Source organism: Coregonus lavaretus (genome assembly GCF_964263955.1).
Source record: "Coregonus lavaretus genome assembly, chromosome: 2".
Lineage (NCBI taxonomy): Eukaryota > Metazoa > Chordata > Actinopteri > Salmoniformes > Salmonidae > Coregonus > Coregonus lavaretus.
The window spans coordinates 77,007,409-77,035,168 of NC_139989.1; the positions used below are offsets into that span (position 1 = coordinate 77,007,409).

Genomic DNA, 27,760 nt, shown 5'->3' on the forward strand with positions numbered 1-27,760 from the left:
GTGTCCAGTGTGCTTGTGATCAATGTATGTGTGTCCTGTGTGTGTGTGTGTGTCCAGTGTGTGTTTGTCCGGTGTGTGTGTGTTCAGTGTGTTTGTTCAGTGTGTGTGTGTGTGTGTGTGTCCAGTGTGTGTGTGTGTCAGTGTGTGTGTGTGTCCAGTGTGTGTGTGTCTAGTGTGTTTGGGTGTGTTTGTCCAGTGTGTGTGATCAATGTATGTGTGTCGTGTGTGTGTGTGTGTATGTGTGTGTGTGTGTGTGTGTGTGTGTGTCCAGTTTGTGTTTGTCCGGTGTGTGTGTGTTCAGTGTGTTTGTTCAGTGTGTGTGTGTGTGTGTGTGTCCAGCGTATGTGTGTTTGTGTGTGTCCAGTGTGTGTGTGTGTGTCCAGTGTGTGTGTGTTTGTGTGTGTCCAGTGTGTGTGTGTGTCCAGTGTGTGTTTCCTGTGTGTGTGTGTGTGTGTGTGTGTGTCCAGTGTGTCAGTGTGTCTGTCTAGTGTGTTCAGTGTGTGTGTGTGTGTGTGTGTGTGTGTGTGTGTGTCCAGTGTGTGTGTGTGTGTGTGTCAGTGTTACCATGGTTATTATTTACAGGGACACTGAGGCGTCATCCCAAACCCTAAACCCTGGATAGAGGGACTCAGTGAATGTGGAGTGGAATGTGTTCAGGTGGGTCAGTGTGTCAGAGGAGACTCTGTAGAAGGACAGAGTGCCGGCTGGCCAGTCCAGATACACTCCTACTCTGTGGGAGCTGGAGGAGGGGACGTCTATGGTAGTGAGATTATTATTGTGACGGGCAGAGTAACTGTTGTCAGAGTAGAACAGACTCCAGGACTTGTCATTGTATCCAATCACACAGTCATAACCCCATCCTCTCCTCCTGATTCCTTTATATGCCACTCCTATAACAGCCCCTAACCCACTCCACTCTACCTCCCAGTAACAGCACCCAGTCAGACCCTCTCTACACAGCACCTGTCCACAGCCCTCAAATCTCTCTGGGTGATCAGGATACGGCTGCTTCTCTCTCCTACATGTCACCTTTCTGTTCTCCTCAGACAGAGAGAGGAGTCTGTTTACTGTGTTTGGGTCCAGTGTGAGATCACAGACATCTGATGGATGAAACCAGACACAATATTAGAAATCATCATCATTCACATTAGAATGTTAACTCACTTTTCACTAATTCATTTAATGTAGATGTTTCTAGGTATAAAAAGGAGAAGTTAAGGTAACTTGAGACTTGTTGAATGATCATATGTTATACTGTATGGTAATATAAAACACACGTATTCCCATTAATTACACACACACACACACCCTGAACACACACACACACACTTACACTGAACACACACACACACACACTGGACACACACACACATCCTGAACACACACACACAAACATACACATCCTGAACACACACACACACACACAATTACACTGAACACACACACACACACACACACACACACACACACACACACACATCCAGAACAAACACACACACTGGACACACACACACTTTCATGCACGCATATTTAATATGTAACTGGAACACACCACACACAGACACACACATTGTCAAAGCAACTCTTTGTAAACTTTGGTGTCCCTGATTTGTGCTTCTGTAGAACTACAGCTCATATTTAATATGACCAAGTAAGTAATGATGGTGGTCTTTGACTTTGACTTCACTTGAATTAAGACTTATTCTTAGTCATATTCTTCACAGCAGTCAACACTCACATTTTCTAAGTCCAGGTTTCATTGTGTTCTCTCCACCATGTTCCACACTGTAGCGGTAAGCAGAAGAACAGACAGTCATTGAGGGATACACCTGAACTCACACACACACACACACACAAACAGTAAGTATATACATTTGTCCAAGTGTGTGTGTGTGTGTGTGTGTGTGTCCAGTGTGTGTGTGTGTGTGTGTGTGTGTCCAGTGTGTGTGTGTTTGTGTGTGTGTCCAGTGTGTGTGTGTGCGTGTGTGTCCAGTGTGTGTGTGTGTGTGTGTGTGTCCAGTGTGTGTGTGTGTGTGTGTGTGTGTCCAGTGTGTGTGTGTGTGCGTGTGTGTCCAGTGTGTGTGTGTGTGTGTGTGTCCAGTGTGTGTGTGTGTCCATTGTGTGTGTGTGTGTACACCTGAACTCACACACACTCACACACACACACACACACACACACACACACACACACACACACACACACACACACACACACACACACACACACACACACAGGACACAGACACAGACACACACACACACACAGACACACACACACACTTTATATAACTTAGTCCAAGTGGTGGTCAGAATGTTTGTCTTAACTAGCCTGATAACTCCAACATGTCTGATATGAACATTGACATAAACCCTCTACATACTTGAGTTTCTCCAGTCTGCAGTGTGGATCCTCCAGTCCAGCAGAGAGCAGTCTGACTCCTGAGTCTCCTGGGTAATTGTAGCTCAGGTCCAGCTCTCTCAGGTGTGAGGGGTTTGACTTCAGAGCTGAGACCAGAGAAGCACAGCCTTCCTCTGTGACTAGACAGCCTGACAGCCTGCAAAGAGTCAAATCATATTAAAACCACACTGCTATTCTTTGGTGGTGAAAATAGTGGCAGTTTTCAACATATTCAGATACGTCAGTGTCCTGAAACCTGCCATATCTATTCATAAATGAATTGATGTATCATTATTAGAAATGATCATAATTTTGCTTGTAGAGAGAAACATATATATTACAAATATTTGAGTAGACTGACCAGAGCAGTTTAAAAAGCAGTATCAGTCAAAAGACAGACAGTGAGGTATCAGATTTAGATTGTATTGAGGATACAGTCCACACCATATCTATTTTGACAGTGAAGCTAACATTTTAAATGTGGCTCTATACTCCAGCATTTTGGATTTGAGATCAAATGTTTCATACGAGGTGACAGTATATAATGTCACCCTTTATTTGAGGATATTTTCATACATATCTGTTTCACCGTTTAGAAATGAAGCACTTTATGTATCTAGTCCCCCCATTTGAAGAAGTCACAAGTATTCTGACCGATTCACTTATAGTGTATTAAAGTATTCAAAAGTTGAGTATTTGGTTGTAAATTCGTTGGTTGCATTTGCAGTTTGTTTTGGTTGTGTTTTGGGTTATGTTTTGCCCGATAGTAACTGAATGGTGGATGATGACTGAAGTAATCTTCTGTCTAAGAGAGTAGATAACATGTTTCTAAACATAACTAAATGAATCCTGAAGATGCCATGATTAATAAAAATCATGAACGAATTATGAATAATAATGAGTGAGAAAGTTACAGAGGCTACAACAAAACATGCTAACCTCTCACCATTACCAATAACAGAGGGGGTATGATCCTTGTTCCTCTGTAACTTTCTCATTCATCATCATTCACGATTCATTCATGATTATTCATAATCATGGTAGCATCCACATGAATGTAGAAGTGTTCAGAAACATCTTCTATTCTTACTGACAATACAAGTGAAGTGACTCCAAAATGACAGGACATTATTCACCATTCAGTTGCTATTGGGAAAAACATCATCTAAAACACAACCAAAACAAACTGCAAATGCATTCAACAAGTTTGTAGAATCACAGGCTTGATATAATCACTGCAGGTAAGGAATATGGGACCAAATACTAAACTTATGACTACTTTTAATACAATATAAGTGAATATGTCCAAATTATTACGAATTTTTCAAATGGGAGAACAAGATACATAAAGTGCTTTCATTTCTAAACGGTAATATATATATATATATATATATATATATATATATATATATATATATGAATACCTTTAAATAAAAGGAGACATTCTGTACTGTTGCCTAATATGAAACATTATATCTGAAATCCAAAATGCTAGAGCATAGCACCAAATTTTTTACTGTAAGCTTCACTGTCCAAACACATATAGTGTGGACTATGTGTGCCTGGTAAACACATGTGGATCTGGTGAACAGTTATCACTTGTTGACCAACTACAGGAATACTGACCTCAGAGTCTCCAGTTTACAGTGGGGATTCCCCAGTCCAGCAGAGAGCAGCTTCACTCCTGAATCCTTCAGGTCATTGTTACTCAGGTCCAGCTCTCTCAGGTGTGAGGGGTTTGACTTCAGAGCTGAGATCAGAGAAGCACAGCCTTCCTCTGTGACTAGACAGCCTGACAGCCTGCAAAGGGTCAAATCATATTAAAACCACACTGCTATTCTTTGGTGTGAAAATATATTCTTTCAGTGTCCTGAAACCTGCCATATCTATTCATATATGTATATATACAGTACCAGTCAAAAGTTTAAACACACCAACTCATTCAAGGGTTTTTCTTTATTTTTACTATTTTCTACATTGTAGAATAATAGTGAAGACATCAAAACTATGAAATAACACATATGGAATCATGTAGTAACCAAAAAAGTGTTAAATTAATCAAAATATATTTTATATTTGAGATTCTTCAAATAGCCACCCTTTGCCTTGATGACAGCTTTGTACACTCTTGACATTCTCTCAACCAGCTTCATGAGGTAGTCACCTGGAATGCATTTCAATTAACAGGTGTGCCTTCTTAAAAGGTAATTTGTGGAATTTCTTTCCTTCTTAATGTGTTTGAGCCAATCAGTTGTGTTGTGACAAGATAGGGGGGTATACAGAAGATAGCCCTATTTGGTAAAAGACCAAGTCAATATTATGGCAAGAACAGCTCAAATAAGCAAAGAGAAATGACAGTCCATCATTACTTTAAGACATGACGGCCAGTCAATACGGAACATTTCAACAACTTTGAAAGATTCTTCAAGTGCAGTCGTAAAAAACATCAAGCGCTATGATGAAACTGGCTCTCATGAGGACCGCCACAGGAATGGAAGACCCAGAGTTACCTCTGCTGCAGAGGATAAGTTCATTAGAGTTACCAGCCTCAGAAATTGCAGCCCAAATAAATGCATCACAGAGTTCAAGTCACAGACACATCTCAACATCAACTGTTCAGAGGGGACTGTGTGAATCAGGCCTTCATGGTCGAATTGCCTCAAATAAATCACTACTAAAGGACACCAATAAGAAGAAGAGACTTGCTTGGGCCAACAAACACGGGCAATGGACATTAGACCTGTGGACATTTGTCCTTTAGTCTGGAGTCCAAATTGGAGATTTTTGGTTCCAACCGCTGTGTCTTTGTGAGAAGCGGTGTAGGTGAACGGATGATCTCTGCATGTGTATTTCCCACCGTAAAGCATGGTGGAGGAGGTGTTATGGTGTGGGGGAGCTTTGCTGGTGACACTGTCTGTGATTTATTTAGAATTTAACCACACTTAACCAGCATGGCTACCACAGCATTCTGCAGCGATACGCCATCCCATCTGGTTTGCGCTTAGTGGGACTATCATTTGTTTTTCAACAGGACAATGACCCAACACACCTCCAGGCTGTGTAAGGGCTATTTTACCAAGAAGGAGAGTGATGGAGTGCTGCGTCAGATGACCTGGCCTCCACAATCCCCCGACCTCAACCCAATTGAGATGGTTTGGGATGAGTCGGACCGCAGAGTGAAGGAAAAGCAGCCAACAAGTGCTCAGCATATGTGGGAACTCCTTCAAGACTGTTGGAAAAGCATTCCAGGTGAAGCTGGTTGAGAGAATGCCAAGAGTGGGCAAAGCTGTCATCAAGGCAAAGGGTGGCTATTTGAAAAATGTCAAATATGAAATATATTTTCATTTGTTTAACACTTTTTTGATTACTACATGATTTCATATGTGTTATTTAATAGTTTTAATGTCTTCACTATTATTTTACAATGTAAAAATTGTAAAAATAAAGAAAAATCCTTGAATGAGTGGGTGTGTCCAAACTTTTGACTAGTACTGTATATAAATTAATTAATGTATCATTATTAACAGTAGATAACATGTTTCTAAACACTACTAAATTAATATGTGTGTGTGTGTGTGTGTGTGTCCAGTGTGTGTGTGTTCAGTGTGTGTGTGTCTGTCCAGAGTGTGTGTGTATGTGTGTGTGTGTCCAGTGTGTGTGTGTGTGTGTGTGTGTGTGTGTATGTGTGTGTGTGTCCATTGTGTGTGTGTGTGTGTGTGTGTGTCCTGTGTGTTTGTGTCCTGTGTGTGTGTTTCCAGTGTGTGTGTGTTCATTGAGTAATACAGGAATACTGACCTCAGAGTCTCCAGTTTACAGTGGGGATTCCCCAGTCCAGCAGAGAGCAGCTTCACTCCTGAATCCTTCAGGTCATTGTTACTCAGATCCAGCTCTCTCAGGTGTGAGGGGTTTGACTTCAGAGCTGAGACCAGAGAAGCACAGCCTTCCTCTGTGACTAGACAGCCTGACAGCCTGCAAAGGGTCAAATCATATTAAAACCACACTGCTATTCGTTGGTGTTGAGTCATTTTCTTTCTAAGTGAGTAGATAACATGTTTCTAAACACTACTAAAGTAATCCTGATGATGCCATGATTGAGAATAATCATGAATGACAAAGTTACAGAGGCTACAACAAAACATGCTAACCTCTCACCATTACCTTCAAATAACAGGCAACATTCTGTACTGTCACCTAATATGAAATATTTTATCTGAAATCCAAAATGCTGGAGCATAGCACCAAATGTAAAACTGTAAGCTTCACTGTCCAAACACATATGGTGTGGACTATGTGTGCCTGGTAAACACATGTGGATCTGGTGAACAGTTATCACTTGTTGACCAACTACAGGAATACTGACCTCAGAGTCTCCAGTTTACAGTGGGGATTCCCCAGTCCAGCAGAGAGCAGCTTCACTCCTGAATCCTTCAGGTCATTGTTACTCAGATCCAGCTCTCTCAGGTGTGAGGGGTTTGACTTCAGAGCTGAGACCAGAGAAGCACAGCCTTTCTCTGTGACTCCACAGCCTGACAGCCTGACAAAGAGATCATCATGATTTCACAAACACATTGTTAATTTAACACCAGTAGTGTAGAAGGACAATGGCAAATGCATTTGGTTTATTCTCTTAAACAACATATAGATTAATCTTCCGTCTCCTAGAATTGTATGGTCATATTGTTATACTAATGTGAACATCAATGCATTGATTCAGTAAGTTTTTCTATTTAATATTATATATTATATACATATTATAATACATATATTTCTCTAAACTGAATATTTCTTCCTGATGATTAGTACTTAAATGTCATGTTATGTACTCACAGAGCAGCTCTGGAGGCTTTGACCACTGGCAGCAGCCTCAGAAGACCTTCCTCTGATCTGGAGTATTTCTTCAGGTCAAACACATCCAGCTCCTTTTCTGAAGTCAGCAACACAAAGACCAGAGCTGACCACTGTGCAGGTGACAGTTCTTCTGACCACTGTGCAGGTGAGAGACTTCCTGATCTCAGGAAGCTTTGGATCTCCTCCACTAGAGAATGGTCATTCAGTTCATTCAGACAGTGGAACAGATTGATGCACCTCTCTGGAGAGGGATTCTTCCTGATCTTCTCCTTGATGTACTTGACTGTTTCTTCATGGCTCTGTGAGCTGCTTCTTGTCTTTGTCAGTAGACCTCGTAAGTGCTTCTGATTGGACTCCAGTGAGAGGCCCAGAAGGAAGCGGAGGAACAGGTCCAGGTTTCCTGTCTCACTTTGTAAGGCTTTATCCACAGCACTCTTGTAGACAGTAACTTCAGTAACTTGCGGTTCGGCCATTAGATTCTCATTGTTGTTGATGAATGAGAGGAACACATATACAGCAGCCAGAAACTCCTGAATGCTCAGATGCACGAAGCAGTACACCTTGTCCTGGTACAGCCCACATTCCTCTTTAAAGAGCTGTGTGCACAATCCTGAGTACACTGTGGCTTCATTGACATCAATGCCAGCCTCTTTCAGGTCTTCTTCATAGAAAATCAGATTGCCATTCACAAGCTGTTGAAAAGCCAGTTTTCCCAGTGACAGAATGCTCTCTTTATTCCAGTGTGGACCTGTCTCTTCTTTCCCAAGATACTTTTCATTCTTCTGTTTGGTATGAAACTCCACAAGGTGTGTGTACATCTCAGTCAGAGTCTTGGGCATCTCTTCTGTCTTGTCTGTACTCAACATGTGTTCAAGGACTGTTGCAGAAATCCAACAGAAGACTGGAATGTGGCACATGATGTGGAGGCTCCTTGATGTCTTTATGTGTGAGATGATTCTGCTGGCCAGGTCCTCATCACTGAATCTCTTCCTGAAGTACTCCTCCTTCTGTGGGTCATTGAACCCTCGTACCTCTGTCACCTGGTGAACACACACTGAAGGGATCTTATTGGCTGCTGCAGGTCGGGTAGTTATCCAGAGGAGAGCAGAGGGAAGCAGATTTCCCTTGATGAGATTTGTCAGCAGAACATCCACTGAGGTTGACTCTGTGACGTCACAACAGATCTTGTTCTTCTGGAAGTCTAGGGGCAGTCGGCACTCATCCAGACCATCAAAGATGAACAGGACTTTGTACTTGTCGTAGTTGGAGATTCTTGATTCTTTGGTTTCCATTGAGAAGTGATTGAGAAGTTTAATCAAAGTGTGTTCATCCCCGTTCATCAAATTCAGCTCCCGAAAAGGGAATGAAAATACAAATTGGACATCCTGATTTGCTTTTCCTTCAGCCCAGTCCAGAATAAACTTCTGCACAGAGACTGTTTTTCCAATACCAGCGACTCCCTTTGTCAGCACAGTTCTGATAAGTTTGTCTTGTCCAGTTAAGGGTTTGAAGATGTCGTTACATTTGACTGCAGTCTCTGGTCTTGCTTGTTTCCTGGTTGTTGTCTCAATCTGTCTCAGCTCATGTTCATTATTGACCTCTCCTGTTCCACCCTCTGTGATGTAGAGCTCTGTGTAGATCTTATTGAGAAGTGTTGGGTTTCCTTGTTTAGCGATCCCCTCAAATACACACTGAAACTTCTTCTTTAGATTAGATTTGAGTTCACGTTGGCAAATCACAGCAAGCTCATCTGAATGAAGAAATAACACAGAGGATATTAATATTACATCTGTTTTAATGCCTACAGTATTGTAGGACTGTTATAAAGTTTTAAATAAAGTAATCTATTCTCTTAACTGACTGTATAAATGTGTAAATGTTTTCATAATGCATTACAGACTGGTGTGACTGATTATATTATTATGATCTCTCTCTCTCTCTTTCTCTCTCTCTCTCTCTCTCTCTCTCTCTCCTCTTCTCTGTCTAAATTAATCAACACAACACATCCCTGCTGCTACTTGATGAGGTCACTAGGTGTTGTGTTAAGGCTGCTACAATATCATTTAGTTACACAGCTACTTTAGCTGTACTTTAGCTACAGCTTTTAAATGTTCTAAAACAGCATTCAACATGAGGCAGACAGCTCTTACTTTTCTCCAGTGTGTCAGCAAGCTCCCTCTGGTTCATTTTCCTCAGGACGTGCAGTGTGATCTTCAGAGCCCCCTCTCTGGCACTGCTCTCCTGCTTCTCATCTTCAGCATCCACCACTTCCTCATCCTGCTTCTGACTCTCAAAGCCTTCTGGGAGTTCTGGACTAAGAATCCTCTTGAACATCTTCAGCTCGTTCTTCACAAATGTCATAATATTCTCTTCAAGCAACTGAAATAAATCAAGTAAATAAGTTAAGCAAGATAATAATTGCTTTCTCATTAACACATTAATGAATGATTGACAGATCAACTTTACTTGAGGTAAACAAAAACAAATGTACATAACAGGACCACATACACTGAATATGGAGGCCAGGTCTGTTTGATGACTCTGGGAAGACTGACCACTGAGAATCTCTGACTCTGATCTCTCCTGTTGGTTTCTGTGGACAAAACATGAGATTACATTTCCTCATCCAGGGAGTGCACACACACACACACACACACACACACACACACACACACACACACACACACACACACACACACACACACACACACACACACACACACAGGGAGGGAATGTTGTGTTAATATTGTTTCAGGACTATTAGAATGGAAAAAAGGTTTAGCCTATGGATTTTGAAAACAACAAAAATAAATGGTAAAATGGGAGAGGAGAAATGACTAGAGACAGTGTTGTTTAACCCACTGACCATGACCCATGAGTTCTTCTTACCTTTGTTCACTAGAAAAGTATCCCTCTCTAAACTCTATAGGTTGTTGCATAGACCGGTCACTCTTCATGGACACACAGCTGGGTACAGGGGAGGCTGGTCTCTCCTGCTTGATTGGACTTCAACACAACAGAGACAAACATTACATCTCTCATCTACTCTGAGCTCAGATGGGGAAACATAAAAAGAGTTTCATTCCAAACGCTATATATCCATTTTCAGAAATGTTGGTGAATTAGATTTTATTGTTTAAAGAAATTATGAAAGAGATTGGTGTGTTTTTTCACTATCTAATCATGGCATGGGATTGTTCAACGACAGACATGTATTTGTTTAAAATCTATCACTTGATGGTTTCATTTCAGAGAGACAAATAATCATGTTTTTTTGCAAAATGCTATATATCTGCCTCACTCTCAGAGAAATAAGTAGTACTGCTAGGTTTTACACAGTAATAATATATATCTTCCTCACTCTCAAAGAAATAAGTAGTACTGCTAGGTTTTACACAGTCAAATGTGACCGACCAGCTCGATTCGGTCTTATGTAGCAACATTTGAAATGTTTATTTTTTTACATTGGATAAAAGTAGAGTCTCAGCTAGAAAAAGGTATATCATACACTACAGTTTAGGAACAATGGGAAAGTAATTCTGCTTTGAAAGATGATAAACTTGTAACCTCAATTTTGAGAAAATGGTCTTTGAATGTTTTGGTTCACCTACTGGAGAGCTCTTCTTTATCTACAGTGGTGTTACTTTGGCAGATAATGTCACCCATCTAAATAAATAGTATATATATATATATATATATATATATATATAGTTAACTAAATGTATGGTGTTTTTGGTTTATGTCAGTTTCATTGTTTGTTATGCTATAAATGGTTATTTTATGGTTGTAAGTGGTAAAATTAACTAATTAATTAATTACTACTTTAGTAAGGATATACTTTATTCAGTACTACTGCAGTTACTAAATAATTCCAATAGATGGCAGCATAAGACCATGAATGACATTTCAGAAGGTTAGTTAGTTTTGTCCCTGGATACACCACCACTCCCCCTCACAGGAAAACTCCTGCACACGCTTTTTACTGTCCCTTTCCACACTGCTAACGCAAGAGGAACGACTGAAAAAGCATTTAACAGATTACTGTGAAATAATATAATGATGATTCATGTTTATTATTACCTGTTTTTATGCTCATGTTTTGAAATTATACTTCATTACTATAACGATTATCAATAAGCCTGAACATTAATTTAGTCACCTCTGGTCGAGAAAAACGTATTTTCCTGGTACAGTCATTGTCAGATTCATCAACCAGCAGCGAGCACTCTGCCTTCTAGCACAAGCGAGGGGCATGTTGAGGTACATTTGCTAACCGCGAGGTTTGCATGATGTAATTTATTGGTGGGCTGGAACACGCACTCTTGTCTTTTCTATTCCGAGGTTGTTTAATCGTAATATTAGATATTTAAAAATGAATGTATACTAGGGTTGAGGTTGGAGCATGTGACTAGTGATTATTTACCCGGGGTTCAACACCTGCTATAGTCACTATTTAATTGCTCTTCCAAAAGCATCACAGGCCTAATACGAGATGTATAGCTAACTAAAGTAATGAGTGACCATTTCAGAAAATCATGGGACATATAGTATTTGGTTGCATGCTATTTTATGTCAATCATATTGCTGCTTGTAGCCTATAACTGATGCTTCGTGGTCTTTTGCCACCATCTATTGGAAATATTTAGCTATTAAAAGTTATTAATTCACGTACAGACATTGGTGAGGCAGCTCAGAAATGAAGTGTATTAGATCAGTCTCAAACCTGCCCCACGCCAATTGCTGGACTTTCACACAGAGGTTACTAGGTCACCCAATTCAAACCACATTTGAAAAATAAAACAAATGTGTCTTATTTATCAAGTGTTCTGTCTTGCAATTATACATATAATAAAATAACAACAAAATAATTAAAACACTATTTAATACTATAATTGTATTTACTAAGATAATATTATTACTAAAATAGTTTCTAAAAGTGTTCTAGGCTACCATACCCTAGAATTAGGGGTTAGGGTTACGGCTAAAATAGGTTATAAGTAGGGTAAGAGTTTCTGTATAGCACTTTGTGACATCTGCTGGTGTAAAAAGGGCTTTATAAATGCATGTGATTGATTGTTAGGTTTAGGGTTTTATGGCAAAAAACAGTATGGGTTTATAGCACTCTTGCGCCTCCCTTTGGCCATATGTGGGTACTAAATAACTAATTCATGAAATTTTTTACATTTACATTTTACATATTTAGCAGACGGTCTTATCCAGAGCGACTTACAGTTAGTGAGTGCATACATTTTCATACTGGCCCCCCGTGGGAAACGAACCCACAACCCTGGCGTTGCAAGCACCATGCTGTACCAACTGAGCTATATGACACTTGTTAGGCTCATAATCTGAGGTAGCAACTGCGTCAGATCTACAAATCCATTAGCTAGACCACCCAATTAGACAACAATCACCCCATTATACCCATTTGGTTTGCAACTCAGTGAACCTGCGCAGCATTCGCTCAATTTAATGGCTACGAAGGAAGAGTTCGATGTATATCAAATTACCCAGCAGCCATTTAGAAACAACAAGTCATCAGAAAAATTGTTATTTCTTAATAAAAAATTGTATTCTGGCTGTTTAAATCTGCCACATCTTGAAAAAGAGGACAGGGACATGCGTTTTGTTTAGATTGTACACTTTTTTCTTAAAACAAATATGTTTAACCATGACCAGAACATTTTTAACGTTTGATGGCTTTGCGCCAGACAACACCTCTTAGACTGTGGCTCACCACAACATGTACTCAGGTTAACATTGAGCGCACTCACCAAGTAACCGTAACCTTGTTAATAATAAGTTAACTGAGGTAAACCTACAGGGTTAACGCTCACCAAGTATCCATAACCTTGTAAATAATAAGTTACCTGAGGTAAACCTACAGGGTTAGTGCTCCCAAAAACTGGAACCTTGTTAACAATAAGTTACCTGAGGTAAACCTACAGGGTTAACGCTCACCAAGTATCCATAACCTTGTAAATAATAAGTTACCTGAGGTAAACCTACAGTAGAACTAATAGGAGCTGGCAGGGTGAAAAATGCCAAACATAAGGCCTGTTTTTTCGCGATTACTTCATAACCAGGGATAGAAGGTAATATTATGAAACTGGGCTCCATGGCGGATGCAATGAACTAATTTTATCAGAAATAAACGTTGTAAAAAATGTAACTTGAGGGGCCCCGAAAATAATATTCAAAAAGTTCAGTCCTTGGACACAGCGGGGTTAAACACTAAAGTTACCGTCCATCTAGTGAAGAGGAGAACCGGACAGAGGGATGGTAGGTAGCCAGCATCCGTCAACGAGAGAGGGAGAAGCCCTCCACGGTATTTAACAGGTGGAAGAAACAACCAGGGAGCTCCATCGGTCCACAAGAAAAGCAGGCAGCCGGTGATGATGTAGTGGTAGCTAGCTTAGCTAGCTGTACCGACTAGCTTGGCTAGCTAGCAGGTCGTTCGTCTGTCCCTCGTCTCGAGGATGATGACGAATCCGGTGAACCACACAATTAAACAAGAATAGCGAGTGAAAAGGATCTGGCTACACTCATACTGTCACTGACCATTACGCAAAAAAGCTAATTGAACAATAAACTTCGGCGTCTCAACACTGTAACGAACTCCGTCGTTGTTCCCCAACATCACCTCAGTCCACTCAGCGCGTAACTGGACAATATGCTTGGCGCCAAACCGTACGTGGACGCGGGCAGTTCTGTACGGGGACGCGGACAGTTCCAGAACGCGGACATGAGCAGAGCAACACAATACATTTACATTTTAATCACTTAGCAGACGCTCTTATCCAGAGCGACTTACAGTTAGTGAGTGCATACATAACCCAGTCTTTACACTGGCTTACATTAGTAATATTCATTTATTTATTTTTATATGTAAAACAAACATTCAAAGTTTTTTAAAACAAAGTGTCTCAGAGTAGAACTTTGGTCGTATAAGTGCTGAGAAGAAAGACATTTTACACTTATGGGTATAAATTAAAGCTATGCATGAAGCCTCTAGTCCCACCTAGTCGGTAGATATTTAGGACACCTCATGAGCTGTCCTAACCAGTTAAGAATTAACAGCAGGTGTCTTGATAATACTATAGAATAATGCAGTGAGTCAGTGGTTCCTGCGCCACATGTAATTGCTTTGGAGTAGTTAAAATAATGTTTCTATATTTCTATATGATCAATCCATAAATAATATAGACCTACATGGAACAGTTTCTCTTCAGCATTTGACAATGATTTCTGTATAATAATTATGTATAATAAGTGTTGGTGATTCAATAGCCTAGTTAATCATTACATGTCTTTTAACACACTATCTATGTTTTGCTCAGTCTGGCAGTTACCCAGAACTATCATAGGCTCTCTCTCTTGTGGCTGCTGCTGATGACAACTGAATGTATGTTATCATAATAATGATGTCTGCATAACATTTTGTCTTCATTTTGGCAGATTAACTCATGCTTATTTCTGAATATTAACTCAGGTTTTCGCCCAGCGGCAAATGAGTTGGAGCTGTGGCAGGCGTTGGACCTGTGGCCGAAAAGTGTCCAGTTTGAATCCCGGGCCGGGCGCTGGAAAGAACGGACGGAATTGATCTGACCCCTGGAGGGCTGCTGGGTCCACGTCCTCAAAACAATCCCCTTTCGTTGGGCCCTTGAGCAAGGCCCTTAACCCCACAACATGCTCTCCATCCGGGGGCGCTGCACTGCAGCTTGAACCTGTGCTGGTCTCAACTGTATGTGTGAGGTCTGCTGTTTGGGGGGGTTATGAACAGAGCAGAAAATACATTTTTGTTGTTTGCTGGAACTAATGGACAAAGTTGTACTGTATTGTAATGTATTGTATTGTAAAGAAGTCAGCCAGAGTTGGGCCATCGTTCGAACAAAGAGATGCCTCCCTGGCCACCAGTGTGTTTGAATATAACGAAGATAAATTCTACCCCCCATACAATACTTTCATACACAGTAATTACTTTTTTATATCTATAAAAATAATAATTTCTTATACACATTACATTTTGGATAGATAGTACTCAGACATCTATAGTGTTTACAGTAATGACTATTACCGATCATGATCTTTTTTAATGAATATTGGGATTTTTCAACCATTCCTATTTTCCTATAAATTATATTCTTCTAAAAATATTCCTATTTAATAGTAGTAGCCATAATTCATAAATGACACCATGCAGGGTTCTATATGGAGCCATTTTGGTTCAGGGAAGAAGAACCTCTAGAGTTCTGATTAAAGAACCCTATAAAAGGTTTCTATATAGAACTTTTAGTGGTTCCATATATTAAGCAAGCGATAGAACACTTGTTGTTTAAAACAGGAGTGAAGAGTGTGTTGATTTGATGGTAGTATTGTCAAAATTCTGCTTGTAACAACGATCAGAATTAGTAAAAACAATAAGGTTCTGCATGACAACATATTAGACAATAACTAAGAGTAGGATAAATGATTGTGTCATGCAAAACTTCTATAGATGTGTGTGTGTATGCTGGTAAAGATGTGTCTGTGTGTTTGTGTGTGTGTGTGTGTGTGTGTGTGTGTGTGTGTGTGTGTGTGTGTGTGTGTGTGTGTGTGTGTGTGTGTGTGTGTGTGTGTGTGTGTGTGTGTGTGTGTGTGTGTGTGTGTGCTGGTGAGACAACCACATATCACAGTCAAATATACAGGATACAAACATTTCATTCCAGCTATATAGCGTATTGCTTAACAAAAATTAATATGCAAAAATCTATTAATTAAAATCTTACAACAACAACATTTTACACGCACATGAAGGTACCCATAAGCAATCATTTCTGATGTAAAATAACAAACGTGAAAAAATTGTGGATATAACGTTTTAGAAATAAACTCCTTATAAATTCTTAAACAACATTGTTATCTCACCTCTTAGCTTTGGTGTCATGTCCCCCAGAGAGACTTGTTTTAGAGGCAGGGACCCCCTCCTCTCTCTCCCCAGAGAGACTCATTTTAGAGGCAGGGCCCCCCTCCTCTCTCTCCCCAGAGAGACTCATTTTAGAGGCAGATCCCCCCTCCTCTCTCTCCCCAGAGAGACTCATTTTCGAGCACTGACCCCTAAACAGAGATGCTGCATGTTGGTTGTGGTGAACACAGTGACAACTAATTATTGAAGGTCAATTGTTCTATTTTATTCATTATCTCTTAGAAATAAAACATTTACTAACAGACACGTCCAAACAGTCAGGTGATTTAATGCAATCACATCAACACGTAGTTTAGTGAGCAGGTAGCTTAGTGGGTAAGAGCGTTGTGCCAGTAACCGAAAGGTCACTGGTTCTAATCCCCGAGCCGACTAGGTGAAAAATCTGTCGATGTGCCCTTGAGCAAGGCACTTAACCCTATTTGCTCATGTAAGTCGCTCTGGATAAGAGCGTCTGCTAAATGTCGTGACTGATATTGTTAACCTTTTCTCCATGTAGTGGAACTAATAATAATAATAGTAATAATAATAATAATGGGGGATTGATGGAAGTTACAATCTATCTGAAATATTAAAGCTGATCTAAAACTAAAATAAAATAAAATAAAAATGAAAATAATGTCTCACTTTCTCTTGCAATAATTCCACTCATTCTAGTGTGTTGCTTTCTTCAACAGGTCTGCTATAATTATGATATTATTTAATTTAATTCATAATATCAATGTTAAGAAAAGTACGTTCAGGTTTCTGAACGTACTTTCTGTTAATGGACTGTTAGATCTGAGTGTTTTACTGTCATTCTCTATACTATAATAACACCATATATTTAATTTCCCTACACACTTTACAATAATCCCTTGGAAGAGTCTTACCTTGTAGCCTGTATTCACAACCAGAACATGTCAAGTCATTGAGATATTTTCCGTTCTGCTCAGAGAGCACCTTCCTGATGACAAGTGGCTCTGTATCTATGTTGTAGGTACAGTTGATCTTTGGATGCAATAATATCTGGTCAAGTCTAGTGGCACAACACCATAGTATAGCATTAACATAACAGTAGTTTAACCTTTGGCCAGTAATGGTCATGGCATACTATAAAATGTAGAATCATTATGAGGGATCCAGTTTCAACATATCTCTAACTTAGAAGTTAAAATATTAAATTAAATGATTTTATACTAATACAATTGCTCAGAGAAAGAGATTTTGTTTAACAAGTAATACTTTTTTTCTCAAAAAGGTAGCGGTCAAAATTGACACCCCCGTTCAATACCTCCCTTGCGAGAACACATTGGGAGGGATATTAGACAATTCCTACATACAGAATCCTTCCAAATGAGCAACTACAGGAAGGTAAAGGTACAACTAAACACACAATAAAGAAACAAATCTCCCTAACTGACAGGAGGCTTGAATCTTAGTCATTTACCCACCGACCTCTTACTACTATCCCAATGTATACATTCTACCAACATCATACATCAATAATCCCTGGTAGGATCCTTACTACTATCCCAATGTATACATTCTACCAACATCATACATAAATAATCCCTGGTAGGATCCTTACTACTATCCCAATGTATACATTCTACCAACATCATACATAAATAATCCCTGGTAGGATCCTTACTACTATCCCAATGTATACATTCTACCAACATCATACATAAATAATCCCTGGTAGGATCCTTACTACTATCCCAATGTATACATTCTACCAACATCATACTTACATAATCCCTGGTAGGATCCTTACTACAATCCCAATATATACATTCTACCAACATCATACATAAATAATCCCTTGTAGGATCCTTACTACTATCCCAATGTATACATTCTACCAACATCATACATAAATAATCCCTGGTAGGATCCTTACTACTATCCCAATGTATACATTCTACCAACATCATACATAAATAATCCCTGGTAGGATCCTTACTACTATCCCAATGTATACATTCTACCAACATCATACATAAATAATCCCTGGTAGGATCCTTACTACTATCCCAATGTATACATTCTACCAACATCATACATAAATAATCCCTGGTAGGATCCTTACTACTATCCCAATGTATACATTCTACCAACATCATACATAAATAATCCCTGGTAGGATCCTTACTACTATCCCAATGTATACATTCTACCAACATCATACATGAATAATCCCTGGTAGGATCCTTACTACTATCCCAATGTATACATTCTACCAACATCATACATAAATAATCCCTGGTAGGATCCTTACTACTATCCCAATGTATACATTCTACCAACATCATACATAAATAATCCCTGGTAGGATCCTTACTACTATCCCAATGTATACATTCTACCAACATCATACATAAATAATCCCTGGTAGGATCCTTACTACTATCCCAATGTATACATTCTACCAACATCATACATCAATAATCCCTGTTAGGATCCTTACTTTGCAGCCTGAATAAAAAAATAAATAAAAAAATGATTGCCTTGGCAACGTCTATTTGGGGATCCCAATAAAAAACTAAATACTTAACATGACCACAATAATGTCAGCTGTAGTTGTTGTAAGATGCCCATCATACACTGGTGGCAGGTAGCCTAGCGGATAAGGGTGTTGGACCAGTAACCGAAAGGTTGCTGGTTTGAAACCCTGAGCTGACTAGGTAAAAAAACTGTAGATGTGCCCATGAGTATCTTTGGATAAGAGCGTATGTTAAATGACGAAAATGTAAATACTATTATTTAAAATGGTCAAGGGCTTTATGAATGTATTTTAATGCCTATCATCTGCCATGTAAAGTGTTACCATGCAATTTCTTTGAAAAAAGCCTGAAATGGTGGAAGGTCAAAGATCATGAGTATTTGATGTATGTGTCTCTCTCAGTCTCTGTCTGTCTCTAACCCCAGTTGTCAGTAAAGAAAACAGTTAGCTACACCTCATGGTTAATGGTTTATCCTCATGGTGTGTAGAAAGCATACCTATATAAAAGTATATTTGTTCTTGTCCAGCCATTAAATATTTTTAGATGACAGATCAGGATATCCTATCAACTCTAAACTGGAGAGAGGACAGAGCAGGATATCCTATAAACTCTAAACTGGAGAGAGGACAGAGCAGGATATCCTATAAACTCTAAACTGGAGAGAGGACAGAGCAGGATATCCTATAAACTCTAAACTGGAGAGAGGACAGAGCAGGATATCCTATAAACTCTAAACTGGAGAGAGGACAGAGCAGGATATCCTGTAAACTCTAGTAAGTATATGTTTAATCAAGGAAGTGTGTGTCTCCTAAATGGTGTGTGAGTCTTTTTATCACACTGTAATTCTGGAAGTTGGAACCCACTCCTAAGATGAGTGTCTCTGAGGAGAGAGAGGAGGGGGGCACTGCCAACCCCCAGACCCAGAGAGCAGTCTCCAGTACCCAGCTGTCTGTCTATGACTGGTCCATGTACAAACCTCTCAATGTTATCAGTGGACCAATGCCCTTTGACCCAAAGTAAGATTACTGCCATACATTATAGATTATAAAAGTGGAATTCCTCAAAGATCTGTGGAGAATTTGAGAATGTAACAGACTGTAGTCCGGTTGGGAGGTTGGGAGTTCAACGTTATATCAATCATTTACTTATGAAGCTCTTTTACATCAGCAGTTCCATGTGGGGAGAAATGGAGGGAAATGTCTGACATGATGAATAATGCAGGGTGATTTCTGATACTACTGATCAACATTACTGTATGAAATACTATGGGGTTTAATAATGATCCAGGGTGATTTCTGATACTACTGATCATCATTACTGTATGAAATACTATGGGGTTTAATAATGATCCAGGGTGATTTCTAATACTACTGATCATCATTACTGTATGAAATACTATGGGGTTTAATAATGATCCAGGGTGATTTCTGATACTACTGATCATCATTACTGTATGAAATACTATGGGGTTTAATAATGATCCAGGGTGATTTCTGATACTACTGATCATCATTACTGTATGAAATACTATGGGGTTTAATAATGATCCAGGGTGATTTCTGATACTACTGATCAACATTACTGTATGAAATACTATGGGGTTTAATAATGATCCAGGGTGATTTCTGATACTACTGATCAACATTACTGTATGAAATACTATGGGGTTTAATAATGATCCAGGGTGATTTCTGATACTACTGATCATCATTACTGTATGAAATACTATGGGGTTTAATAATGATCCAGGGTGATTTCTGATACTACTGATCATCATTACTGTATGAAATACTATGGGGTTTAATAATGATCCAGGGTGATTTCTGATACTACTGATCATCATTACTGTATGAAATACTATGGGGTTTAATAATGATCCAGGGTGATTTCTCATACTACTGATCATCATTACTGTATGAAATACTATGGGGTTTAATAATGATCCAGGGTGATTTCTGATACTACTGATCATCATTACTGTATGAAATACTATGGGGTTTAATAATGATCCAGGGTGATTTCTCATACTACTGATCATCATTACTGTATGAAATACTATGGGGTTTAATAATGATCCAGGGTGATTTCTCATACTACTGATCATCATTACTGTATGAAATACTATGGGGTTTAATAATGATCCAGGGTGATTTCTGATACTACTGATCATCATTACTGTATGAAATACTATGGGGTTTAATAATGATGCAGGGTGATTTCTAATACTACTGATCATCATTACTGTATGAAATACTATGGGGTTTAATAATGATCCAGGGTGATTTCTGATACTACTGATCATCATTACTGTATGAAATACTATGGGGTTTAATAATGATCCAGGGTGATTACTCATACTACTGATCATCATTACTGTATGAAATACTATGGGGTTTAATAATGATCCAGGGTGATTTCTGATACTACTGATCAACATTACTGTATGAAATACTATGGGGTTTAATAATGATGCAGGGTGATTTCTGATACTACTGATCATCATTACTGTATGAAATACTATGGGGTTTAATAATGATCCAGGGTGATTTCTAATACTACTGATCATCATTACTGTATGAAATACTATGGGGTTTAATAATGATCCAGGGTGATTTCTCATACTACTGATCATCATTACTGTATGAAATACTATGGGGTTTAATAATGATCCAGGGTGATTTCTCATACTACTGATCATCATTACTGTATGAAATACTACGGGGTTTAATAATGATCCAGGGTGATTTCTGATACTACTGATCATCATTACTGTATGAAATACTATGGGGTTTAATAATGATCCAGGGTGATTTCTGATACTACTGATCATCATTACTGTATGAAATACTACGGGGTTTAATAATGATCCAGGGTGCTTTCTAATACTACTGATCAACATTACTGTATGAAATATTATTTTTTTCTTTAAAAAACTGCATTGTTGGTTAAGGGCTTGTAAGTAAGCATTTCACTGTAATGTCTACACCTGTTGTATTCAGCGCATGTGGCAAATAAAATTTGATTTGATTTGAAAATATTATGGGGGAAAAATACCCAGCTGTCAGAGACTCCAACCAGACCCAGAGAGTAGAGTCTCCAGTACCCAGCTGTCAGAGACTCCAACCAGACCCAGAGAGTAGAGTCTCCAGTACCCAGCTGTCAGAGACTCCAACCAGACCCAGAGAGTAGAGTCTCCAGTACCCAGCTGTCAGAGACTCCAACCAGACCCAGAGAGTAGAGTCTCCAGTACCCAGCTGTCAGAGACTCCAACCAGACCCAGAGAGTAGAGTCTCCAGTACCCAGCTGTCAGAGACTCCAACCAGACCCAGAGAGTAGAGTCTCCAGTACCCAGCTGTCAGAGACTCCAACCAGACCCAGAGAGTAGCGTCTCCAGTACCCAGCTGTCAGAGACTCCAACCAGACCCAGAGAGTAGAGTCTCCAGTACCCAGCTGTCAGAGACTCCAACCAGACCCAGAGAGTAGAGTCTCCAGTACCCAGCTGTCAGAGACTCCAACCAGACCCAGAGAGTAGAGTCTCCAGTACCCAGCTGTCAGAGACTCCAACCAGACCCAGAGAGTAGAGTCTCCAGTACCCAGCTGTCAGAGACTCCAACCAGACCCAGAGAGTAGAGTCTCCAGTACCCAGCTGTCAGAGACTCCAACCAGACCCAGAGAGTAGAGTCTCCAGTACCCAGCTGTCTCTATGAAGAGTGACTGGTCCATGGACAATCTCCACATTTTATCGGCAGAACGATGACATTTGATCAAAGGTAATATTACTTTTATTGTTCAGAGGGTTTTGAGTTCACTTCCTGAACCGACCTGAAACAGGATCCTTTTATCCTCATTGAAATGGGCATTGTGTTTTTCCCCTTTTGTGTAAAATGCTATATCCCTACTATAACTATGGCAACGAGGACCAGGCATACTGAATTACTGTGTTGATGTGTCTCTACAGCTGATCAACTCTTTCCATGATGGCCTTGTCATTGAAACATCCCAGAAGATCAAGGTGAGAATAAAGCCGTTAGATCATAATGTTGACAATACAATAGCCATGACAATAGCCTGGAAACCCAACAAATATACCCCACTAAATATAATTCTAATAAACCTTGTATTGTCCATCCAGATGCCATGTGGAGTGGCTTAGTGTCCTGTTCTCTCCTCCCCCCAACAACGAGCCATATGGAGTGGCTTAGTGTCCTGTTCTCTCCTCCCCCAACAACGAGCCATATGGAGTGGCTTAGTGTCCTGTTCTCTCCTCCCCCCAACAACGAGCCATATGGAGTGGCTTAGTGTCCTGTTCTCTCCTCCCCCAACAACGAGCCATATGGAGTGGCTTAGTGTCCTGTTCTCTCCTCCCCCCAACAACGAGCCATATGGAGTGGCTTAGTGTCCTGTTCTCTCCTCCCCCAACAACGAGCCATATGGAGTGGCTTAGTGTCCTGTTCTCTCCTCCCCCAACAACGAGCCATATGGAGTGGCTTAGTGTCCTGTTCTCTCCTCCCCCCAACAACGAGCCATATGGAGTGGCTTAGTGTCCTGTTCTCTCCTCCCCCAACAACGAGCCATAGCTGGAGTGGCTTAGTGTCCTGTTCTCTCCTCCCCCCAACAACGAGCCATATGGAGTGGCTTAGTGTCCTGTTCTCTCCTCCCCCAACAACGAACCATATGGAGTGGCTTAGTGTCCTGTTCTCTCCCCCCCCCCCCTACTACTGCCAGTAGTACTGACTCCTTCCTGAACAGATCAGTAATGTTGAGGCCAGGATGAGGCCACTGACTCCTTCCTCAACAGATCAACCTGTGACTGGGAGAGGACAATGTAAAATCGATAACGAAATTGTTTTGACAATTAAAGTGCTTTTTATTTTGAAAAGTACAATATATCCATGTACAATTAGTTTTTCAACATAAAATATATACAACAAATTATCACATTGGTATTTTAATAGTGTTATTGTAAGAGTTTAAATGGTTAAACAGAGGATACATCTAAAACAATATAAAACAAGTGCAGTATGTTCTGAGTATGTTACCTTAACGTCAACTCATAACGTCCCACTATAACTTCATGGGAGTCTAGTGGAAAGACTGCATGTTGCTTTGGGTGGATTCATCAACATTTGCAGAATATTCCTGTAATGTCAGATGGCATCTTGTCAGACGGCAACAGCCTAGTCGGCTGCAGACACTCATAAGGAGTTCAAGTAGTTTATTTGCCATTTGCAGGTATTAAAAGTAATACATGCATTGTAATTCCTTGTTGGAGCTCATATAGGACAGTACATACCAGTGGAGGCTGCTGAGAGGAGGACGGCTCATAATAATGGCTGGAACGGAGACAATTAAATGGCATCAAACACATGGAAACCATGGAAACCATGTATTTGATACCATTCCACTCAATCCGCTCCAGCCATTACAAGCCTGTCCTCCCCAACTAAGGTCCCACCAACCTCCTGTGGTACGTACACACAAACAGTAAAATATATCATAAGAACATCAATAAAAAATGCAAAGAGTGTGTGTGTGTGTCCCGTGTGTGTGTGTGTGTGTGTGTGTCCAGTGTGTGTGTGTGTGTGTGTGTGTGTCCAGTGTGTGTGTCCAGTGTGTGTGTGTGTGTCAGTGTTACCATGGTTACTATTTACAGGGACACTGAGGAGTCAACATCATAAACCCAAAACCCTGGATAGAGGGGCTCAGTGAATGTGGAGTGGAATGTGTTCAGGTGGGTCAGTGTGTCAGAAGAGACTCTGTAGAAGGACAGAGTGCCGGCTGGCCAGTCCAGATACACTCCTACTCTGTGGGAGCTGGAGGAGGGGACGTCTATGGTAGTGGACTTATTATTGTGACAGGCAGAGTAACTGTTGTCAGAGCAGATCAGACTCCAGGACTTGTCATTGTATCCAAGCCAACAGTCATTACCCTTTCCTCTCCTGCTGATTCCTTTATATGTCACTCCTATAACAGCCCCTCTCCCACTCCACTCTACCTCCCAGTAACAGCGCCCAGTCAGACCCTCTCTACACAGCACCTGTCCATAGTCCTCAAATCTCTCTGGGTGATCAGGATACGGCTGCTCCTCTCTCCTACATGTCACCTTTCTGTTCTCCTCAGACAGAGAGAGGAATCTGTTTACTGTGTTTGGGTTCAGTGTGAGATCACAGACATCTGATGGATGAAACCAGACACAATATTAGAAATCATCATCATTCACATTAGAATGTTAACTCACTTTTCACTAATTCAGTTAATGTAGATGTTTCTAGGTATCAAAAGGAGAAGTTAAGGTAACTTGAGACTTGTTCAATGATTATATGTTATACTGTGTGGTATTATAAAACACACTTATTCCCATTAATTACACACACACACACACATCCTGAACACACACATATCCTGAACACACACACACATCCTGAACACACACACACACACACACACACACACACACACACACACACACACACACACACACACACACACACACACACACACACACACATTGTCAAAGCAACTCTTTGAAAACTTTGGTGTCCCTGATTTCTGCTTCTGTAGAACTACAGCTGATATTTAATATACAAAAATATTATTATTTAATATACAAAAATGTATGCACGCATGACTGTAAGTCGCTTTGGATAAAAGCGTCTGCTAAATGGCATATTATTATTATTATTATTATAATATGACCAAGTAAGTAATGATGGTGGTCTTTGACTTTGACTTCACTTGAATTAAGACTTATTCTTAGTCATATTCTTCACAGCAGTCAACACTCACATTTTCTAAGTCCAGGTTTCATTGTGTTCTCTCCATCATGTTCCACACTGTAGCGGTAAGCAGAAGAACAGACAGTCATTGAGTGATACACCTGAACTCACACACACACACACACACACACACACACACACACACACACACACACACACACACACACACACACACACACACACACACACACACACACACACACAAACACACACACACACACACAACTTTGTACAAGCGGTGGTAAGAATGTTTGTCTGTGTGTGTGTCCAGTGTGGGTGTGTGTGCGTGTCCAGTGTGTGTGTCCAGTGTGTGTTTGTGTGTGTCCAATGTGTGTGTGTGTGTGTGTGTGTGTGTGTGTGTGTGTGTGTGTGTCCAGCGTGTGTGTGGAATGTGTGTGTGTCCAGTGTGTGTGTGTCCTGTTTGTGTGTGTGTGTGTCCAGTTTGTGTGTGTCCAGTGTGTGTGTGTGTGTGTGTGTCCAGCGTGTGTGTGGAATGTGTGTGTGTCCAGTGTGTGTGTGTCCTGTTTGTGTGTGTGTGTGTCCAGTTTGTGTGTGTCCAGTGTGTGTGTGTGTGTGTGTGTCCAGTGTGTGTGTGTGTGTGTGTGTCCTCTTTGTGTGTGCCCAATGTGTATGTGTGTGTGTGTGTCCAGTGTGTGTGTGTGTCCTGTGTGTGTGTGTGTCCAGTGTGTGTGTGTGCCCAGTGTCCAGTGTGTGTGTCCAGTTTGTGTCCAGTGTGTGTGGTCAGTGTGTGTGTGTGTGTGTGTCCAGTGTGTGTGTGTGTCCAATCTGTGTGTGTGTCCAGTGTGTGTGTGTCCAGTGTGTGTGTTTGTGTGTGTATGTGTGTGTGTGTGTGTGTGTGTGTGTGTGTGTGTGTGTGTGTGTATGTGTCCAGTGTGTGTGTGTGGGTGTGTGTCCAGTGTGTGAGTGTTTGTGTGTCCAGTGTGTGTGTGTGTCCAGTGTGTGTGTGTGTGTCCAGTGGTTGTGTGTGTCCAGTGTGTGTGTGTGTGTGTGTGTGTGTGTGTGTGTGTGTGTGTGTGTGTGGGTGTGTGTCCAGTGTGTGTGTGTGTGGGTCCAGTGTGTGTGTTTGTGTGTGTGTTCAGTGTGTGTGTGTGTTTGTCTGTCCAGTGTGTGTGTGTGTGTGTGTCAAGTGTGAGTGTGTGTGTGTGTGTCCGGTGTGTTTGTGTGTGTGTCCAGTGTGTGTGTGTTTGTCCAGTGTGTGTGTGTGTGTCTAGTGTGAGTGTGTGTGTCCAGTGTGTGTGTGTGTGTGTCCAGTGTGTGTGGGTGTGTGTCCAGTGTGTGAGTGTTTGTGTGTCCTGTGTGTGTGTGTGTGTGTGTGTGTGTCCAGTGTGTGTGTGTGTGTGTCCAGTGTGTGTCCAGTGTATGTGTGTGTGTGTGTGTGTGTTTCCAGTGTGTGCGTGTGTCCAGTGTGTGTGTGTGTGTGTGTGTGTGTGTGTGTGTGTCCAGTGTTAGTGAGTGTGTGTGTGTGTGTGTGTGTGTGTGTGTGTGTGTGTGTGTGTGTCCAATGTGTTTGTGTGTGTGTCCAGTGTGTGTGTGTGTGTGTCCAGTGTGTGTGTGTGTGTGTGTGTGTGCGTGTGTGTCCAGGGTGTCCAGTGTGAGTGTGTGTGTGTGTGTCCAGTGTGTTTGTGTGTGTGTCCAGTATGTGTGTGTGTCTAGTGTGAGTGTGTGTGTCCAGTGTGTGTGTGTGTATGTGTGTCCAGTGTGTGTATGTGTGTGTGTGTGTGTGTGTGTATGTGTGTGTGTGTGTGTGTGTGGGTCCAGTGTGTGTGTTTGTGTGTGTGTTCAGTGTGTGTGTGTGTTTGTCTGTCCAGTGCGTGTGTGTGTGTGTGTCCAGTGTGAGTGTGTGTGTGTGTGTGTGTCCAGTGTGTTTGTGTGTGTGTCCAGTGTGTGTGTTTGTCCAGTGTGTGTGTGTGTCTACTGTGAGTGTGTGTGTCCAGTGTGTGAGTGTGTGTCCAGTGTGTGTGGGTGTGTGTCCAGTGTGTGAGTGTTTGTGTGTCCAGTGTGTGTGTGTGTGTCCAGTGTGAGTGTGTGTGTGTGTGTGTGTGTGTGTGTGTGTGTGTGTCTCGTGTGTTTGTGTGTGTGTCCAGTGTGTGTGTGTTTGACCAGTGTGTGTGTGTGTCTACTGTGAGTGTGTGTGTCCAGTGTGTGTGTGTGTGTCCAGTGTGTGTGGGTGTGTGTCCAGTGTGTGAGTGTTTGTGTGTCCAGTGTGTGTGTGTGTGTGTGTGTGTGTCCAGTGTGTGTGTGTGTCCAGTGTGTGTCCAGTGTGTGT

General features: G+C 40.9%; 3 protein-coding genes across 3 annotated transcripts in view; all 3 read right to left on the minus strand.

Moving 5' to 3' along the window:
• Window positions 1-375: 375 nt before the first annotated feature.
• On the minus strand, window positions 376-1,125 carry LOC311142198 (stonustoxin subunit beta-like; the record flags this gene model as incomplete). The annotated part of the gene is made up of 1 exon (XM_084177792.1): window positions 376-1,125. A coding segment is annotated over one exon (549 nt), but the record flags the coding sequence as incomplete, so codon positions are not given.
• Window positions 1,126-7,206: 6,081 nt separating this feature from the next.
• LOC311141437 (NLR family CARD domain-containing protein 3-like) overlaps window positions 7,207-27,760 on the minus strand; it is a 58,583-nt gene continuing 38,029 nt past the window's right edge. The window contains exons 2-5 of the mRNA XM_084176767.1: window positions 10,136-10,252; window positions 9,755-9,839; window positions 9,397-9,625; window positions 7,207-8,996 (exon numbers count right to left, since the gene is read on the minus strand). Coding sequence (XP_084032893.1) covers window positions 7,222-8,996; window positions 9,397-9,625; window positions 9,755-9,839; window positions 10,136-10,252 — 2,206 coding nt within the window. The 3' untranslated portion in view covers window positions 7,207-7,221. The remainder of the gene's footprint in view (window positions 8,997-9,396; window positions 9,626-9,754; window positions 9,840-10,135; window positions 10,253-27,760) is intronic.
• Window positions 23,646-27,760, minus strand: part of LOC311098827 (NACHT, LRR and PYD domains-containing protein 12-like) — a 33,992-nt gene continuing 29,877 nt past the window's right edge. The window contains exons 11-12 of the mRNA XM_084139396.1: window positions 25,484-25,530; window positions 23,646-24,871 (exon numbers count right to left, since the gene is read on the minus strand). Of these exons, the coding sequence (XP_083995522.1) occupies window positions 24,345-24,871; window positions 25,484-25,530 (574 nt within the window). The 3' untranslated portion in view covers window positions 23,646-24,344. The remainder of the gene's footprint in view (window positions 24,872-25,483; window positions 25,531-27,760) is intronic.